At 37.5% G+C, this 20287-nt stretch overlaps 4 protein-coding genes across 4 annotated transcripts; all 4 read left to right on the forward strand.

The window, feature by feature from the left end:
• The first annotated feature begins 2556 nt into the window (after nt 1-2556).
• Nucleotides 2557-3424, forward strand: LOC113329777 (pentatricopeptide repeat-containing protein At1g62680, mitochondrial-like). Its single transcript, XM_026576608.1, has 2 exons — nt 2557-2833; nt 2919-3424. The coding sequence occupies exons 1-2, from the start codon at nt 2557-2559 to the stop codon at nt 3422-3424; spliced, it is 783 nt and encodes a 260-aa protein (XP_026432393.1).
• An 80-nt stretch (nt 3425-3504) lies between these two features.
• On the forward strand, nt 3505-4278 carry LOC113329778 (pentatricopeptide repeat-containing protein At3g22470, mitochondrial-like). The gene has a single exon (XM_026576609.1). The coding sequence runs from the start codon at nt 3505-3507 to the stop codon at nt 4276-4278; it is 774 nt and encodes a 257-aa protein (XP_026432394.1).
• Nucleotides 4279-4876: 598 nt separating this feature from the next.
• Nucleotides 4877-13611, forward strand: LOC113329779 (pentatricopeptide repeat-containing protein At5g16640, mitochondrial-like). The gene is made up of 4 exons (XM_026576610.1): nt 4877-5154; nt 9365-10318; nt 12761-12874; nt 13227-13611. The coding sequence occupies exons 1-4, from the start codon at nt 4877-4879 to the stop codon at nt 13609-13611; spliced, it is 1731 nt and encodes a 576-aa protein (XP_026432395.1).
• On the forward strand, nt 9316-14396 carry LOC113329911 (zinc finger A20 and AN1 domain-containing stress-associated protein 5-like). Its single transcript, XM_026576750.1, has 3 exons — nt 9316-10318; nt 11383-11490; nt 12761-14396. Exon 3 carries the CDS (start codon nt 13782-13784, stop codon nt 14274-14276), a length of 495 nt encoding a protein of 164 aa, XP_026432535.1. The 5' UTR covers nt 9316-10318; nt 11383-11490; nt 12761-13781; the 3' UTR covers nt 14277-14396.
• The last annotated feature ends 5891 nt before the right edge of the window (nt 14397-20287 follow it).

A 20287-nucleotide genomic window follows, 5' to 3' on the forward strand; every position in this document is an offset into this window, starting at 1 on the left:
TAGGCAGAAAACGCTTGGGACAACTGTGTAAGCGTCGCAAATTCTCCTTCACGTGCGACCTACATTGCCAGAACAATGCAAGTGTACAGAACCTTGTGAAACGTTTGTGGCAACCCTTCTCTCGTTCATGGTTTTGCCAAGCAAAAAGGATGTTGTATATTGCCAAGAAATTATACGAAATACCAAGTTTTGCTGGGACAAGATAATCGACCTTATTGATGATCCAAATTATCCTACTATTTCTAAACTTGTACATCCATGGGGAGAAAAGGTATGGGACAAGTGTGTCAGGATTACAGGTTCTCCTTCACCGGCACCAACGTTGATGATCGATAACTCCCCTACACAAGCACCTGCATGGCCCGAACAATGTAGGATTTCCAAATCGAGTAAAGAAACTTTGACACAACTTATGGTCACAAAAACTTTACCAAGCAAGGAGGACATTTGAAATTATTGGAACAGACAAGGATTGTTGGCATCAGGCAACGGAGATTCTTGAAGATCCTAATGTTCCAGCTCTGGCTCACCTACATCCATGGGCAGAAAAGACTTGGAACAAATGTATCTATCTGATTATAACCAGTTAACTATCGCATTATACTATGTAAAAAAAATAAAATAATATGATCAGATATCACAGTAATAAAGATGAAGGAGTAATCTAGCTTTAATTTCAGTAATAAGATTTTACGCATCTCAATATCAGTTCCATGAGCTAAACAAGTTTAGCTACCGTTACTACATTGCAGAGTCAAAATTAGAGGAGGTTAAAAGGAGATACAACAATCCATCAGTTTGTAGTTTGATCTTCATGGCTGGCAGTTGTAGTAGGATGGAGATAAGGATCTTTTTTGTTTTGGTAGATATTGAGGTCACCTTCGCAGGCTCCATCCGTCAGAAACTTGGCCAAAGTAATAAGGCTTTGAATACTACCAAAATGGGAGGATACTTTTCGAAGTTGAAACCAAATATTAGAGGAATTGCATCGTTCATAAAATATTAAATATGGCAATATAAGATATCAAGCAAACAACTTAAAAGTTCAGCAGCAGAATATGAAAAGAGTCCATGGAATAGATTTAGCAATTTAACATCTACAGTAGATTGTAACTGCGAAAATAGAGAGGTCTTAACATACCTGAGCGCATCACTGTAATGGAACAACCCCTTCCCGTCGTCAGATATTTCCTGTCGGTAGAGAGCACAAACAGCTTTCATGCAGATCTCCGGATCCTCTTCAAATGAATAAAGCATATCAGCCTCAAACTTCCATTTTATTTCTCTGTCATTGTTCCTATTCCTATATTTCATGGCCATCATGTCCATAAGGCTACCAAGAGAAGCTTTTGAATCAATAGAACTATCAGAATCTTCCCCCAAAGACTCACCAAAACTTTCACCACTGTTATCTGAGACCAATTTCAGAATAGGCTCCGTAGTCATTTCCAAATGAACTTGGGATGGTGTCTCCTCCCCACAGCCCCAACCCTTCCCTTCTTCGGAATTTTCAGGCACATCTGATAAATTCGGACTTCCAGAAGAAATGTTAACAGCGGAGTGTTGGGGAAATTCAGACTCCGATTCATGATGTTTACTGGTATCAATGACAAACACAATTTTATCTCTTTGCTTTTCACCACTTTGAGTAACATCATTCTGCAAACCTCGCGCTCCAGACTCTTATCTTTTCAGAATTATGCAAATCTACACATCTCAATATTGAATCACCCTTGCCATTTCGCAGGATCAAATTCGAAACGCGAGACTCTACACTTCTCATTGTTGAATTTTGATTTTCTATCCTCAGAACTCGACTCTCCAAATCTGTAAACATCTTTCTCCAATATTCAGTTGCATCTTCTGGCGCCCATTCAGTCTCATCTTTAGCAGCATTCTTTCCAGTCTTTAGGTTCGCTAATTCTCCCTGGAGTTTAATGCACTCTACCTTCTTCTTCTGAATCTCCACAGACAATTCAAAACACTTTCTCTTATAGTTTTCCATACTCTGAAATTCAACCACGGGTTCCCTAGTTTTTATCGATGATTCCGGTTCTCCAGACCCTTGTATTCTTTCCCCAGTTTTCATCTTCCTCCTAATAGGACCAGCTGCACCTTCACCATCACCTCTTCTCTTCTTCTTCTTCTTCTTCTTAAGATTCTTATAATAGTTCGCATAATAGTTTTAATGTAAGCAACTACTACTTGAATTCCCTTTCTATGGTACTTTACCTTCTTCCATTCCAAGAAAGTTGAATCCCAACCACTACTGCTTGAATCATCATCATCTTCAGTGCTACTTTTCTTCTTAAGCTTCTTCTTGTTGTTAGAATTAAGTTTCTGATTCTTATGCTGTTCTATTTTAAAATTGTAATGGTGTTCACAATACTTGTTATCAAGACCATCATCTATGACTCACTACAACAAGACCTACCCAGTAACAAATTATTTTAGGTCCCATTTTTTCTGAGATAACAGTTTCTCTCTTTGTAAATTAGATTTTGGAAAAATGAGTTTAATACAAGAGTGGTCTCTAATTATCATCAAAATAGAGTAATGTTTGTGAGAAATTATTCAAAGATTTCACAGCTGGAGAGTTTTGTGAAGGAGGAGTGTAAATCTGGAAGGATTCAGAAGCTTGATGATGGTTTGAGATACTTTGATATGTTGATTTCGGAAAGGCCATTACCATCTAATGTTACATTCTGTCATGTATTGAGTTCATTATCCAAAATCAAATGTTATTCGGATGTCATTACGCTGTACAAGAAGATGAATTTGGTTGGGGTACAACCCAATATCTTTACGTTCAACATTTTGGTTAATTGCTGTGGTAAACTAGGCCAAGTGAATTATGGGTTTTGTTTGTTTGGAGAGATCTTAAAGAGAGTGTTATCACTTTCACTACACTCATTAAGGGGTTGTGTCTTCAAGAAAATATAGTTATGCCTTTCAAGTGTTTGCTAAAATGACAAAGACGGGTATTCAACCTAATGCTTTTACATGTACTACTCTTATACATGGGCTGTGTACCACTGGTCAAGTGGGTGGTGCTCTGCAGTTAAAAAACAACATGCTGAAATGGAATTGCAGACCCAATGTCGTTTCATATAATGCCATTTTAGATACTCTTTGTAAAGGCGGTTTGCTTGATCAAGCTTTGGTTCTCTTCTCTGAAATGCTTCATGATTCGAATGTTGTGCCCAATGTAGTTGCTTACAATATTTTGGTTAACGGGTTTGGAAATTCAGGCCGGTTAAAGGAGGCAAAGAGCTTCTTTGACGAGATGGTTAGTAGAGGAATCTCCGCAGATGTAACGGCGTATACTTCTTTGATTCACGGTCATTGCCTACATGGTCAACAGGAAGAAGCAAGAAGATGTTTTGATGAATCGAGGGATTTTACCCGATACAGTAACCTTTAGTATATTAATAGATTTGGGGGTTGTTTAAACTAATGGACAAGATAAACATAGAACCGAATAGAATTACATATAATTCAATGATGGATGGTCTGTGTCTAGTAGGTCGTTTGCACGATGCGGTGAAACTGTTTGGCTCGATGGTGGATAAGGGCCTTGAACCGGATGATTTTAGTTGGAATATATTTATTGATGCGTACTGCAAGAATCGTAAGTTGGATGGAGGTATGCAGATATTTAAGAAAATGAAACAAAATGGATCGAAACCCACAACAGTTACCTACAGTTTACTATTAAGAGGACTATACCAGGATGGAGGAATTAAGACTGCTCAGAAGTTTTTCAATGTGATGCAATCTTTTGGTCTATCTCCAGATGAAGTTACATATGCTACCATGTTGAATGGGTACTGCAAGAATGGAAAAATAGCGGATGCAATAGAATTGTTTGAATCCATGGAAAATACTGGTATCTCAATTAACATTAGCATGTACAACATTCTTATTCATGGTTTGTTTCAGGATGGCAAGCTGGAAGATGCTAGAAAGTTGTTTGATAAAATTCCAAGAAATGGATTAGTGCCTGATGTAGTAACGTATACCACAATGATCAAAGGCTTCTTACTTAACAGTATGTTATTAGAAGCTAACTCATTAATCATCGAAATGGAAGAGAAGGGTTGTTTACGAGATGCTAGAGCGTACGATACCATCATCAATGGTTTTCTTGTAGCAAAGGAGACTGCCAAGGAAATACATTTTCTTCGCAAGATGCTTAAACGAAAATTTGCACCAAGTGATTCTGTTGTTTATTTGTTAGTAGACACCCTTTCGGCAGATGAGCTTAAAAATCTGTAGTTGTTCTTGACATACCTTGTAACTATTGAGGTAACAGCAGAAATCTAAATCTTCATCGTGTGTCTACATATGTGGAGAATATGTGTCTTTATACTTACTCTCAAGATTCTAAGATCAGAAAAATTTATTTACCTTTTGTGCTACTAAATGTAATTAGTATTGATCTAATTTTTACCACCTGCCAAAAAAATTGGAAGATAACGGGGCCAAGAAGGATGACTCCTCTAGCCTCGATAACAACACTGCCGCCCTTGCAGCCATTATGAAAGCGCAAAAGGCGCATGAAGAACGAATGAGAAAGTTAGAACGTCGTAACAGGAGGTTAGAAAAGAAAAATCGAAAGCTAAAACGAAGGACGAAGAAAAGGTGCCAGTCACTATTACGGAAGAGATCCCCGAGGAGGAAAATCCTTTCAAAAACTTGCAAGACGACTAGCATATCGATATCCCGAATACCTCGAACGAGGAAACGGAGGATCGATTCCCGAAGGGAAGTAAAGGAGTCCATAACTAAGAGGATAGCCCATCAGAAGGATCGTCCGATGTCAATCCTGGGCATAAGCGGGAAGAGAAGAAAAAGGAGGACGAAACTAAAGCCAATGGCTTACCCGTTGGGTGGAAATCCCAAGCGAGGGAGGCTTCGAAAGAAAAGCCATCTCACTCCAATCAAGTGTCGTACATGGAGAAGTCAGATGCGAATTCAGGACGATCAAGATAGCGTCACCAAGAAGCTTCTTTCTCACCCGAAAGAGCACGAGGACGAAAGAAGAAGGCTGAGACGAGGCACATCGATGATCAATTGCATGTCCGACTTTCCCATCTCGAGGCGATGTACAAAGAAGCTACAGGAAGGCAAGGAGGCCAAAAATTGGCAGAAGTAATACAAGAGGCAGTACAGTCTCCTCTAGCGGAGAGCCTATTAGCCAAACCGTTTCCAAGGAAATGCTACCTCCCGACCTTCACAACTCCCTTCAACGGGACAGGCGATGCAATTGAACATCTCCGATTTTATCGCATGATATTAACACAATAGAGCCAGTACGATGTCCTGATGTGTAAATTCTTTCCAGCTAGTCTAAAAGACGAAGCCCTAATGTGGTTTAATAACTTACCGAGAGGGTCGGTCAAGTCATTCGCTCACTTTTCCGAACTCTTCTTAGAGGCTTATATGCATAATAGCCGAGTTAAGCCATGAATTGACATGCTATTCCAATTAGCCAGAGGACCAAATGAGTCACTTCGGTCTCTTGTAACTCGTTGGAGAAAGTTATGCGCCGAGATCGGTAGGGTCCCAGAGGCCTATGCGATCTTAAGCTTCAAAAATAGTTTGCGGAAGACAGACCCCATATTCGTCCGAATGTATGAGACTATGCCATCATATCTATGGAAACTAAGAGAAATCCAAGAAGACTACATAGGTCTCGAAGAACTCCAAGATGGGACGTACAATAAGCTCGTCCGCGGAAACAGCAGAGGAGCAAATGTGGTAGAACCACAAAACCCCCGGGCTTGTAATGAACGACCTCACAATGAATCGACCCGATTCGATAAGTAAAGAAGTGGAGGATGGAAAGGGAGAGACCAGACCCACCAGAAGAAAGGAGAATTCGTAGACCCCGCTATACACAAAGCTGAATACCCCTATCTTTAAAATTTTCAAGAAGGTTGACGGAAAATACAAAATCAACTTCCCATGGAACAGAGGGAAGCAGCCCGAGCATGCAAAGAAAAGAAAGGACTTTTACCTAAGCTTCCTATCATTGTGCCAAGTGCAGAAAAGAATCAAGGTACCTTGTTTGGTATCAATGAATCCTTGCACCAATACCTTGTTATGAATAATTTCATTATGCATATTCAAACTAAGTTCATAATTAATTTTGTAAAATGGTGTAAGGATATATAAGCGATTGTCTTGTCAGGTCATGGTATATTGTTATTTGTAATACTGAGAATTTGAAAATACCAATATATATTTTGTAATTTAGTATATTTTTTTTTTAATTCTAATAACATATGTTGCAGCGTATATTTAGTTAAAGCACTACTCGGTCGAATTCGTAAGCGTTGTTATCTCAAGCTTGTTGTCAAGTTTAGTTGCCAAAACTATAAGTCTTGATATCCAGTCTACTTATAGCTAAGTCTCGAATTAGGATAGAAAGTGTAGTTGGGCATTAGACTTCACGGCGTCAATCGATTGAAGACGAAGAACTACAAAGGGGAGCTTGTGGAACTTATCAACAAAAGGTATGTGGAGATTTGAACTCATCTATCACTCAAAAGTGTATCTACTTTATCTCCTATTTGAGATAAAAGTCATATAGCTATATAGACTTCGATTATACACATTTGATATTTCGAGTTGAGTTTAACTCGCTTACATATTTCTCAAAATATATATTGGTAAGCTTTCTCTTTAACCAAGTTCATCTTGTATTCCTGAGGAAAGTCAAAAGATAATCATGTGAAAATCGCCTTGTAACATCTTACATGATTTGTGTGAGACATTCGTTTAATGTAGACTCAGAATGTTTCATATTGATCATTCAATCACCTGAAAATTGCTTTAAAGCTAATAGTTTCATATTGATCTTCCGAGAATGTTTCAATGATTGAAATAGGAGTTTAGAACACTTAACCATGATTGTATTATAAGCACAGTATGCTTACTTGGATATGTGTTGATCCAAGACCGGAACTTAGTATGGATACCCGTATGCGTATTGGTTGGTCAGGTAAAGTCCGGGAGCTAAAGTATGCGTACCCGTACGTGTACTGGCGAAGTCAGTTGAAGTCCAGGTACTAGAGTATGCGTACCTATATGCGTACTAGGTTCAACTGAAATTTGAAAGTGTACGACAGTATACGTACGCGTTTTCATACTGGTGAACATAGTCCAAGTACGACTACTTAGGTATGCGTACATGTTTCCATACTTGACTGAGTTATGTTCTAAAATCGGTTTGTTCATGAACTAATACATTTATAAATTAAGGAATGCAATCTTTTGCCAACTGTGGGTATAATGATCATGAATTGATTCAAGTGAATCAAAATCGATTTTACTTCAATTGTGTCTTGTGTATTTCTACGAGAATGTAAACAATTGAACAACTCTATAACTAGTTTCATTTGAGTCATTTGAACTAGTTATGGTTAAGATGTATGTGGTTGATATGAAAGTGTTCATATGGCTAACTTAGGTTAACTATTGTTTAGCCAACAAGGTGTACACATTTAGGTACGGTTACCCATATCAAGTGAAGTCACTTTTCATTTGTGTGTAAATCTAAGTTCGATTTAACGGTTGAAAGATATTACCTTGAGTCTAATCAGGTTTTCATGTAAATATTGAATGCTTTGTTACCAAGGTAGCATTGATTGCAAACCCTGATTTGAAGAATATATAAAGGAGAACTCTAGAAACTGGGAAACCTAATCCCCACACCTCTTGTGTGATACTAGTTGCGACTAGAGTCGATCCTCCTTTAACCTTAGGTTTTTCACGAAACCCTGTAGGTTAATGACTTGAAGACTTCATTGGGATTGTGAAGCCATACCAACTATTTTCTCTGAAGCCAGACAAAAAATCCAGTCTTCCACGGACGGACAAATCACATAGAGCTACGACACCACTTCATCAGAGAACTGGTAGTAAATAAGGAAATTGAGATCCAATTTTGTCAAACACAAGAACAAAATGCTGGTATTTTCACGAAAGCAGTCACGCTGGATAAATTCAATCACTTTAGATACAAGCTTAACATCACAAATTAAGAAGGGGTGTTAAAAATACTTGGTAATTTGTGATAATCTTAGATTACCCAACCAGGAGATGATGATAAACTCCAATGGGCTTGTCTCCATGTATAGGCCCAGTCTAGAGAAATCTAGTGAGGCTTTTAATCAGTCTAGTGAGGCTTTTGATCAGTCAGTCAAGTTCTAGAATTATCTAGGCTAGCCCGTACAAGGAAGTAGTTAGACTAGTCAGTCCATATCTAGAGAAATTCTGTCTCTGGTAATTTCTTTCTTAGTCAGTAAAATAGCACGTGTAATTTGATAATTCTAGAGTAAACTAGAATTGTGTTGGTCGATCACTCGGTGCCTATAAATAGGCAAATCTTGTTCATTTGTAAGCAACCAATCAAAAATCAAAAACTTACGTGAGTAAACAAGAATTAGCATAGAGTGAGAGCTAGAGTTAGAGTAAGAGCCAAAGAGCCCTTTGTAAACATAGTGACCCAAAGAACTACACTAAGTCCCCTTGTAAACATTTTCCAGTTCCAAAATTAATCAAAGCCTCACTTTTGTTAAACCAATATTTATCAATTAACCAACCTCTCTTTCCAAATCATTTCCATAAACCCATCACATTTTCGTATTGCGCCAACAGAAATTCACCGAGGGACTCTTCCGGCATTGGAATTTCATGATATACTGCTTCAGTCAGAATTATTGACTGGGTCACTGACTCAATACAAATTATTTTAGGATCTATTTTTTTTTTTTGGATCTCAAAGGTACACTTTCTCCCAATTTATCATTGATTTTTGAAAAATGAGTTTAAGTCGTAAATTACTACGATTTAGTAAAACATTAGTAGTCTCTAATCATTCATTTCTACTGCATCAAAATCGAATTGTATCTGTGAGAAAATATTGTAACATTTCAGAGCTGGAGAGTTTTGTGAGGGATGAGTGTATAAGTCTGGTAAAATTAAGAAGCTTGATGATGGGTTGAGATACTTGGATCAATTGATTTTGGAAAAGCCATTACCATCTAATGATACATATTGTCATGTATTGGGATCATTATCCAAACTCAAGTGTTATTCAGATGTCATTACGTTGTACAAGAAGATGAATTTGGTTGGGGTACAACCCAATATTTTAACATTCAGCATTTTGATTAATTGCTGTTGTAAATTAGGAAAAGTTGATACTTGTAATGAAAATGTTTGACAAAATGACTCAGACGGGTATTTAACCTAATGTTGTTACTTGTAATACTCTTATACATGGGCTTTGTACAACTGGTCAAGTGAGGCTTGCTCTGCAGTTAAAAAACAACATTTCGAAATGGAATTGCAGACCCGATGTTTTCTCATATAATGCCATTATAGATACTCTTTGTAAAGGAGGTTTACTTGATCAAGCTTTGGTTCTCTTCACTGAAATGCTTCACGACTCCAATGTTGTACCCGATGTGGTTGCTTACACTATTCTGATTAACGGGTTTGGCAATTCGGGCCGGCTGAAGGAAGCAAAGAGCTTCTTTGACGAGATGGTTAGTAGAGGAATCTCTGCAAATCTAACAACTTACAATTCTATGATTCATGGTCATTGTGTACGCGCTCAACAGGAGGAAGCAAGAAGATATTTTGATGAAATGATGGATCGTGGGATTTCACCAGATACAGTAACTTTTAATATCTTAGTAGATTCACATTGTAAAGATGGGATGACGGAAGATGCTTGGGGGTTATTCGAACTAATGGTGAAGATAAACATACAACCGAATCGGATTACTTATAATTCATTGATGGATGGCCTGTGTTTAGTAGGTCGTTTGCAAGATGCGGTGAAAGTGTTTGACTCGATGGTTGATAAGGGCCTTGAACCGAATGAGTTTAGTTGGAATATATTAATTGATGGGTGCTGCAAGAATCGTCAGTTGGATGGAGCTATGCAGCTATTTAAGAAAATGAAACAAAATGGATTGAAACCCACAACAATTACCTACAGTGTACTATTAAGGGGACTATACCGAGATGGAAGAGTTAGGGCTGCAGGGAATTTGTTTAATGAGATGCAAACTTTTGGTTTATCTCTAAATGAAGTTACATATGCTACATTGTTGGATGGACTCTGCAATAATGGAAAAATTGACGAAGCAGTAGATTTGTTTGGGTCCCTGGAAACTACTGGTAACTTAATTAACATTTTCATGTACAGCATTCTTATTCATGGTTTGTTTCAGGCTGGCAAGCTGGAAGATGCTAGAAAGCTGTTTGATAAAATTCCAAGAAATCTGGAACTATTGAGGTAACAACAAATATCCAAATCTCCATCTTGTGTCAACATATATGAATGAATATGTGTCTTGTACTTTCCCTCTTTTTTTACCCTCAAGATTCTAAAATCAGAAAATTTTCTGTACCTTTTGTGCTACTAAGTATTGATCCTTGTGTTTTTATTATTTTGAGTTTAGCCTTTGTCAAGCTTATAAGCGTTCTTCCTTCACTGTTTCTCTGTTATTACAGTAGCATTACAGATATGATTTTACGAGAAAATAACATATAAAAATGGGTTTAAGATTCTGTTTTTCCTAGGTCATATGCTCCCTTTTCCAGTTGAACTCCATTCATGTATAAAATGTTGGAACTTGTTTTGAAAACTCTCGGGTGGCATTCCAAGCTACTGTGGCGAGTAGAGTTGTAGCTATTAGAGTATGCGGACTTCTTTCTGATGGCGAGACAACAGAAGCTTAATAAAGTACACATAATTTGGTGCAGTTAAGCCCATGGCCAAAACCGTATGTATCAGTGTGAGTTATTAAATTACTTCCAGTATTTCCTATTTCAATAACCATAGCATCAAGATTGTGGAAGTTTCTTGAAAGCATTGGTTGTGATATCTGGTAATGGATGTGTTCATCAAATAGCATCTATACAAAATTTAGACGAAAACGCATAACAAGAAAGCTCAAATGCCTTGTTAAGAACAATGCTTTACGCTCTAAGAGGTAAAATCACATTTAAGAGATGTTTGGACTTGCTTCTAACATATGAAGTGTCAGTGGCTAGATGAATTGCCCACCCTAAAATCAAAATCTTATCAGGTTTAATTTGGCAAAATGGTGGCTTCTTTTGAGGTTCTCTATGTTTAATATTTTGTAAACTGACTAGACAAGTCCATTTTTACCTTGTCTCCCTGGACCCATTTGCAATCATGAATTTTGGGGTTAGCTATTTGGAAGATGTGTTTGTCATTCCAGCTTACTCTACCTATTTATGGCAGCTTCCTTTTTTTTAGGATTTCAACAACTTGGAAAATGCACAATTTGATTGGAAATCTTTGTTTCTAACACTCTGTGTGTCTCTATGTAGATCACTTTCTCTCATGGGTGGAAGCAGCAACAGTTGAGAGGGTAACTGGGTTGTAAGAGCCCGCCACTACCGAAGGCACACCATGGCTTGTATTTCCTTGTTAAAAAGGTATGAAAATCCAAGCTTTCTTTAGTATATGTGAGCCTAATAATAGAACTTTAAAATGCAAGTAGTTTTCAGTTTTCAAGCTTGCAAACATTCAGAATGTGAAAAAGAAAAATTCTTACTTAAGATAATCGTTGGGGATGTTACTTCAATTCTAAATAATAAGCACAAAACTACTCTTACAGAATGTTAAGAATGCCTGATACTTGGTAGAAGTATAATTGTGTATGCTACTATTTTATTAACGAAAAACTATTTTAAGTCACTACTACAATTGGCATAGAGTTGAAAAGCTTGTTTCAGTTCTTCACTAATGTAAAATTGATTTTCTTCTTTGATTTCTTCGTTTCCTATTTCTAATTATAGAAGGTAAACTGGAATGATGATGTTTCGTATTTCCTTTCTATTAGTTTGTATTTTGAGAAATCAGATAAAGTACTTTCCTCATTTTGCATGAACTCTGAAATGGGTATTGTGTAGCACAGTTTTTATTGCAAGTTTAAATCCCAGAGCGGATCGACAATGAATACCCTCTGTTTTTCTAGGAAAACAGTCCGTGTTTTGACAAGGATGAGCTTCCTTAAAGCAGCGCTGAGACACAGCCACAGTTTAAGGGGAAAAAAAACTCGTTCCCTTAGCTGCCAGAAAAGCAGGAAGGCTAATTTAGTTATACTTGGATTAGAAGTTCTAAGTTTTATAAACCCATTTTCTGGTGAACTAGAATTTATGTTGGTTATATAAAAAGGTAACGTTAATTTTGCACCTCATATGGATTAGGATGTATCATTTTGAGGGGGGGAAATACAACCTTGCCATGAGGTGGGCTTACCAGATTTCCCTTGCATTCCGTTTTTCTGGAAACTGTTTTCATCACTTGAAGGCCCTAATTATACAAGTTGTTTCCTGTCTCCGGGAGGTTAACCTTTACGTTTTCTATAGACAGAAGTGTAGTGCTATATATATATCAGGACGGAAGAGGAAAAGGCTGAGTGCATGTTTTGATTGCTATAGAAGGGCTTCAGCTGTTGTCCCTGCTGGCAAGTTCGAAGTTCTGATGTATGTTGATTTTGGGAATGCCTGCAGTCTGCATAGCGGCCGATTCATAGGTCCTTGTTTGCTATTTTAAACTAGACTGGCCATATAGCATGACATGTAAATCAGCTGTCGTCTCCAAAATAAGCATAATAGTGCCATTGTTATGTCTTGGTTATATACTCGAGATTTCTACAGCTTTGGTCTTTTCATGGTTGCTGAAAGTTGATATAATTTGTAGTTGTACAGGAGCAATTAGCCATCCAACACCATGGTCTAAGAGCAAGCACTTGGCTTTTTACAATGCAGAATACAAGTGTCATGCAGCAGCAGTGTATTGGAATTCTCAATTACAGTAAGTGTTAGTTACCCAACTTACTTCATTACGCATATATCTCAAGTGACCAACTAGTGTAACATAAAGATGCACCAACTGTTAATATCAGTAAGGGTTGATGGCGGTCTCTCTCTTGCTTATTTGCTACCAGTTTATTAGTTGGTAAGTGATTTTTTGATATTCAAGTGCTCCAACTGGGACTTATTTATGTCTCCCAGAATTTCACAATTTTGTTTTTGCACTTTCAGAAATCTGATATGAAGTGTTTACTGAGCTTTTGACGATACTTTTTTGCTAGTTCATTATATTATAGAAACGGGTTTAGTATATTAAGTGTTTTGACAAATGGTATATCATTTTGGTTTATCAGAGTTCATGCAAAAAGCAGCATTCATCAAATATTACAAATCTGCTTGTTAGATTCAAGGTATGTAAATTTTACCCACTGTTGGCGTAGACTACTCATGACTTGTGCTGCAGGATACGGGTTTATAGTCAGAAGAAGCAGTGGTGAATATATGATATCTGTTGCATGTGATCTGGGCGTGGCAACAAATAAATTTGCAGAGATAATAGCAGTATTATGTGCAGGTGAATGGGCAGTCTTGAATCAGTATCATCTGATTCTAAAGGCTGCTAGTGGTAACTGGGAACCACCCTGGTTTGCAGTTTCAAAATTGAATAAAATTTGTGAGAGTCTGACAGAGATTGAACTTTACGGAGAGACAAGCCAGCTAAGAAGGGTGGAAGTTTAGCTAGAGGTGAGGTTAATGTGCACAGTCCTAGGCCTCTGTTAGCAGGCACCAGTTTCTACGAACAGTCCTCTACGCGTTTCATTTGGGGTCCAATCCCATCTAAAACCGACCTATAAAATCCCACCATTTCTCATCTCCAAAACAATCAAAAACATTTCTGAATCAAATTCATGGCTCAAAGAGATAAAGAAGAAACAGAAATGAAGGTTTCTGAATCCTTATCACTTTGCATCAACAACTGTGGATCCTCAGGTAATCCGGCTACCAAGAACATGTGTCAAAGTTGTTACAAAGTCTCCACCGGGATTATCAAACCATCACCAGCTCTGACGAGATCTAGCTTTGTAAGGTTGCCGGAGCGATCGGATTATCAACGGAGAGATCTAATTACAGAAGAGAAGAAAGAAATTGATGACGATGATAAAGTCAAGAATGATAAGGAAACAATTAAGATTGTTGAGAAGAGGCAGGAGGTGAATCGGTGTTCAGGTTGCAGGAGGAAAGTAGGATTGACCGGATTTAGTTGTCGTTGCGGTGATATGTTCTGTTGGGAGCATAGATATTCCGATCGACATGATTGTAGTTTTGATTATAAAGCTGCTGGTAGAGAGAGTATTGCTCGTCAAAAACCTGTTGTTAAAGCTGCTAAGATTATTAGACTCTAAATTCATTTACAAAAAGAGAAAAAAAATTGTTGTTGAAGTCGAAATTTGATGCATGAATATGTAGAAATTTTATATGAATGCGAAAAAAAATAAAAAGAGAAACTGTTTTTGTTTTGTTGAGCCACAATTCTCTATAAGAAAGCATGCCTGAAAAAAAAGAACATCCAACATCTGTAAATTTCCTCATTTGGTGCGTCTTCTCATTTCAATCTTCAAGGTTAAAAGAAGGGTGGACAGATGCAATCTTACAAGACCAAAACTACCATATAAAAAATCATAAGAATACTCTAATCTTTACAAAATAAACCATTTTAACAATTCCTTAGTGCTCCTATGATTACAGTTTAAACTTAATTTCTCCACAAAGACACAAAATAAGAGCAATAACTCGTTTTGTGCAGGTTTCAGAAGTTACAAAACTGCCTGCAGGTGCCCTCATTGTAAAACCAGCATCTTTTTGGTTGGTTTCTTTAACCATGAAAATCGTGCACATACCAACTGCAGGGATTCATATGATTCCACAGGGCAAGCAAATTTCCACTGAACATCACAATGCCCAAGCACTTGAACAGAAAAGGTCGCCCCGTAACTGCACCCAAGTTTTGGTTGTGAGGGATCAATGAATAAAGTGTTCTGCACTCACGAGCTCCAAACTGCATAAGCCATTACAGGAACCATAATATCTCTTCCACGGACCATCTCTTACACCAAGACTATATATGACATACTTTTTTCACCAAAGAGAAACTAATTTCTGTTGGAGGCTTGCAGTTCCAGATTGCATCAGGACAAGCAGCTTCTTGATCGATCAATAAGCTACTCTTTATCAAACCAACATTGCAGTTTGCACCATTCCTCCAGGAAGACCAGCTGACTGAAGCCAAACACTGGAATCACAGTGCAACTGAACAAATTAGCAAAAGAAGCATAGTTCGCAGCATTCTTGAAAAAAGAAACAGTCAGAGATTGGCAGCGAAATGTTTATCAGAATATCCAGAGACATTTGTTACGTAGCATGAAAACCAGAGGAGATAAGAGCTACAAAACCTTTTTCAATGAATTATTGACCAAAAAACAAAACAATGAATTGGACGTAATAAATAACCGTTCCTACAGAGAACTAATCTAAAAGGAGAAACTACTTTACAGGTTGCATCAATGAGATCCTGCTACGAATACAGAACACAACAAGAGTAACGTATATCATGATTCATGACAAAAAACTAAACGAAAGGAATTGGAAGATTTACAAGTTGCATCGACGAGATCATACTACAAACACAACAAGAGTATGTCTATCAAGACAGTTGACAAGGAACTAAAACTAAAAGGGAAAACCAGCCTATACCTGAAACGAACTGTGGTATTGCTACTTCCATAGTATTTGTGCTGCTAACGGTTCAACCAATACTGATGAAAGCTTGATGCAACATTCTTTTCATGACAATTTAGGCAAACCTCAGTTATATCTTGATGCCAATTTAGAGATTCTTGAACGACCTTTTGCTGCACCAGACTCGGAGCTTCTTCCAAATTAAAACAGTCAATTTCAATTTCCTAACCAGCTTTCATTATCCCACAAATGCATTCTGATCAAATAGCGAAAACAACTTCTTCTTCTACTTTTTTACCTTAAAAAAGAAGAAGTTGCTTTCACTAGTAGATCAGAATGCTGCAATAGAATTTCAACTTTTTCCCTCTTCAAATGAAGAAAGCATATCAGCCTCAAACTTCCATTTAATTTCTCTGTCTTCGTTCCTATTCCCATATTTGGAAGGGTTAAAGGACAAAATGCCCCAAAATCGACCCCTAGGTTTGAAAATGCCCCGAACTTTAGGCAAGAAATCAAAATGCCCCATTCCGTTAGTTTTCTCTATTTTGGTCAAAATGGGGCATTTTGATTTTCTTTGACTAGTCAACTGTTAGATGAAATGTCTTTTTTTCCCTTTATCCCAGCGAAGCGTGTAAGTCTCTTTGACACGTGTGCCCCAAAATCGATGACACGTGGGCATCCAAGGTCCCAACATGTGCACCTTAATCGACACCTGTTCTACCCGTGTGGTTCGTACGTGTGCACCAGATCTTATCTTCCTCTTGTCGAACCTAAACCACACAGACCAGAGATAGAGAGAGAGACTGAGAGAGACAGGCGAGTGAGGAGAGAACCCATGAGAGATTGAGAGGGTGGAAGAAGAAGAGAAGATCTTGCTCGATTAGACGGATTGGATGCAAGGCAAGGTGTTCGTGGACAGGTGAAGAACATGTAAAAGTTAACCTAACTTTTGTGTTGTATATTGATTACGAGCAAGGGTTTTCACCATTGTTCTTCAACGTTTCAGAGAGAGATTGATAGACATGACGGCGATGAGCTTCAGGAAGACGATGTACACAGGAAGACGGTGAGAGACAGGAAGACGGTGAGAGATTGGGAGACAGGAAGACGAATTGGGTAACTTCCTTCAATTTTTTTTGGTTTTACGATTTAGGGTTTGGGTTCTGTAGGATGGGTTTCTCGATTTACGAATTTTTTTGGGGTTTTATGATTTAGGGCTTCTGTAGTAGAGGAAAATTAGGGTTTGACGAATTTGGGGATTATAATTTGGGGGTTTTCAATTTTTAGGGGATAATTGAATTTGGAGATTACTGTAAAAGCCCCATTTGTAATTTTATTAGGGAACAAAATTAAAATTGCAAAGCTATTATTACTGTATAAGCATGAGCTATTTGAGCTAAAATGGAAATTATTACTGTGATGGTGTAAAAGCATGAGCTATTTGAGCTATTATAACTGTAAAATTGATTGATTGTGTGGTGATGTTGAACTGTGTTGTAGTCAGGGTGGAGCAATTGGTTTACTGTATAAGCATGAGCTTCTTCAGCTATTATTACTCTTTTCAATATCATTGTGATTGTGAACTGGGTTAACTAGAATGGAAATGGACATTAGCATAGTTGGGTGATGTTGTTGTAGTCAGGGTGGAGCTGAAGTGTTGTGACATGCTGTTTGTTTCATCTTATTGACATGCCAATTTGTTATACTAAAAAATGAACTTGATTTTTATGCTAATCCATATTTGAAGTGCATGGTTTATATGTTGATTAAATGCTTATCCATATTTGAAGCTATATATCCTTGTTCCTGCTGCTTATCCATATTTGAAGCTGAAGTTAGGTGAAATATCTTGTTTTATCAGAATTACCTATGTATTACTTATCCATATTTGAAGCTCAAATACAATGGGCTTATCAGTATTTGAAGCTCAAATACAATGGGCTTATCAGCATTCTGTATGCATTGCAGTTCTCACTTACAATGGGCTTAACCAAAAAACAAAAAACCAGTCTTGTATTTGATGTGTTACACTGTCATCTGCATTTCCATTTGTAATGGACTTGTAAATTTTATACAAGAGCATTGCCATTTGTATTAGATAATTTATATGCCATTTTAATTGATTTGTTTCATTATTGTTAAATGTTTCGGAATGGGGAGTGAGGATAGGATTTCTGGTTAACAGATATAGGTGGCAGGTTTAAAGACTTGTATTTTCTTGGTTGTAAAGCTGGTACCAGTGGACATGCTTTTATGGCTATGGTAAAGAGACAGCTGGTGAATGCACATGGTATGAATTCTGCACTTGAACTGTTTTTATTTAATGATGAAGAAGGGAATGCATGTGATAAGTGTGAATCAGAGGAAATGTTTATTTCATTTTGGAACAATGGTAAACCAAATAAAGATGATTTGGTAAGACTGTGGTTCACTCCAATCATTCCTACACATGAATCTGTTGCAGCCAACCATGTACAGGGGTATGAAGATGATCAGGTGAATTTTCCTAATGTACATCAAGATGAGTGTCATCCTGATGACATGCCTGACTTTCTCTTTAAGGACTATGATGAGGAAGAGGATGGTGAAGATGAAAGTGAGGATGAGAGTGGAGATGATAGTGAAGAAGAGGAAACACAAGAACATATGAATTATGAAGATTGGGTTTCTATGTGTCATAAAGGGATGGAATATTTGAGACTTGTTACAAAAAAACACCACAACTGGTCATAGCTGCTACCTCATTGAACCCAAGGAGCATAGTCATTTCAGCTGGTCCAAAGATAATAAAGATAACAGATTTGAGAGTCTCATTTTGGCGTATAATGCACAGATAAAAGGTTTTATGAATGGTTGTAGAATGGTTATTGGGTTAGATGGAGCTCACCTAACTGGTAAGTTTGGTGGTGTGATGCTTTCAGCAACAGGTATAGATGCTCAGAACGGGGTATTTCCTTTATGTATGATGATTTGTATGAGTGAAACTGAAGAAAATTGGTTTATGATGTATAAATACCATTAAAAGGAACTAATTTACACCCTGTGTAGATCCAATGACAATCAATTGATCGATGATTTCTTTCGTTGCACATCTCACATTCCTGGCTTGATGTAGCAGCCATTATGAAGAAAAAAAATTTTTTTACTGATTTTTGGTTGGATCATCTTTGCAATTTATAAGTTAGGGGAGACAAAAAAAAATGATCGTTATTACAACGGTCGGAATCTCACAACGGTCGGAAAATCTAGTCGTTGATTAGCTAGGATGTTCCACGTGTCGTGATCCTAGCTAATAGGACACCGTGATCATTTAAAAAAAAAAAGAATTCGGTAAATGTAAAACCCAAAATCTCTCGCCGTCCATTTTTGTTATCGACACGTGTCGCAATCTCAGTAAATAACGAAAATACGACCCTAAATTTTCATCTTGGTGGACAGAAGGGTATAAATGTCAATCGATTTCCACGTGCGGGCCACATGCTTGCGCATTTGACCACTTAACGCTCTGAAACGGAAAACATAACAGAATGGGGCATTTTGATACGATTTTGGGGCATTTTGATTTCTTGCCCAACGTCCGGGGCATTTTCAAACCTAGGGGATCAATTTTGGGGCATTTTGTCCTTTAACCCTATTTGGAAAGCATATCCTTTCTCTGACACCAAATCTTCATTCCATAGACCATCTAGTCTCTTCATGCTTGGAGCAATTAACTTGCAGAAATTGTGACAGAAGTAATGCTTTTTCAGATACCAAATGATCCGTGGCATATTTGGCTTAGTTGGGTTTGACTCAAACTGCATTTAAACTTGTGAAGAGCCATTGATTTGTCCATCTATGTTGATTGTATTCTTTAGTGGATGGGTTCCAAAAACAAAGAAACCTCATAGGGATTAAAATAAGAACAACTGGGATTCAGATCTGAATTCTTTATTGAACCATTAGTGAACAGCATAACCTAGAGATTCAGATTTGAAATCTGGCATTTCAACTTCATCGTTTTCTAATTCAATCATATTTCTAAGAATACCAAAGAAGATGATAACGAATCATAAATCTAGGGCTTGAAATTAATTACATATTTCAGAAACACTTACAATATGGATAACGGAGATCACATCTTACTGAATTGCTTCATATTTGATTCGCTAATACAAAGTGAGCGGCGGGGAAAGACTAGGGTTTAGAAAACAACTTATTTGCTTTGTTTTATCACAGCGGCTAGGATAACTGGATAAGAAAAAGAGTGGTGTTGTTTATTGTTCAGATGGACAAAAATAAGCCCGCTTTACTCGGGGTACGGGCTGATTTGATGATTTTCGGGCCGGCATTAAAAAATGTAACACATCATCAGCACTAGATTCAATCATATTTCTATGCCAATTCATCCAGCCAGTGATACTGCATATGTAATTAGCAAGTCTTGACATCTCTAAATACGATATTACCCCTTGAGCCTAATGGGTTGTTCTTAAAAAGGCATATGATATGATGAGCTTTCCTGTCATAGCACTAGATTCAATCATGCCAATTCATCCAGCCAGTGATACTGCATATGTAATTAGCAAGTCTTGACATCTCTAAATGCGATACTACCCCTTGAGCCTAATGGGTTGTCCTTAAAAAGGCATATGATTTCCTGTCATATGAAAAGAAGGAAGGTACAGAGATATACATA

The sequence above is a fragment of the Papaver somniferum genome, unplaced genomic scaffold (genome assembly GCF_003573695.1).
Source record: "Papaver somniferum cultivar HN1 unplaced genomic scaffold, ASM357369v1 unplaced-scaffold_117, whole genome shotgun sequence".
Classification (NCBI taxonomy): domain Eukaryota; kingdom Viridiplantae; phylum Streptophyta; class Magnoliopsida; order Ranunculales; family Papaveraceae; genus Papaver; species Papaver somniferum.

What these genes read in the sequence shown, in the direction of transcription:
- LOC113329777 (XM_026576608.1), top strand. Translation starts at nt 2,557, where the DNA reads ATGTTTGTGAGAAATTATTCAAAGATTTCACAGCTGGAGAGTTTTGTG. An exon ending in CATTTTGGTTAATTGCTGTG is followed by an intron (nt 2,834 to 2,918) that starts GTAAACTAGGCC and finishes ACACTCATTAAG; the next exon opens with GGGTTGTGTCTTCAAGAAAA.
- LOC113329778 (XM_026576609.1), top strand. Translation starts at nt 3,505, where the DNA reads ATGGATGGTCTGTGTCTAGTAGGTCGTTTGCACGATGCGGTGAAACTG.
- LOC113329779 (XM_026576610.1), top strand. Translation starts at nt 4,877, where the DNA reads ATGGCTTACCCGTTGGGTGGAAATCCCAAGCGAGGGAGGCTTCGAAAG. An exon ending in GAGGCCAAAAATTGGCAGAA is followed by an intron (nt 5,155 to 9,364) that starts GTAATACAAGAG and finishes ATGGAATTGCAG; the next exon opens with ACCCGATGTTTTCTCATATA. An exon ending in AGAAATCTGGAACTATTGAG is followed by an intron (nt 10,319 to 12,760) that starts GTAACAACAAAT and finishes TATAATTTGTAG; the next exon opens with TTGTACAGGAGCAATTAGCC.
- LOC113329911 (XM_026576750.1), top strand. Translation starts at nt 13,782, where the DNA reads ATGGCTCAAAGAGATAAAGAAGAAACAGAAATGAAGGTTTCTGAATCC.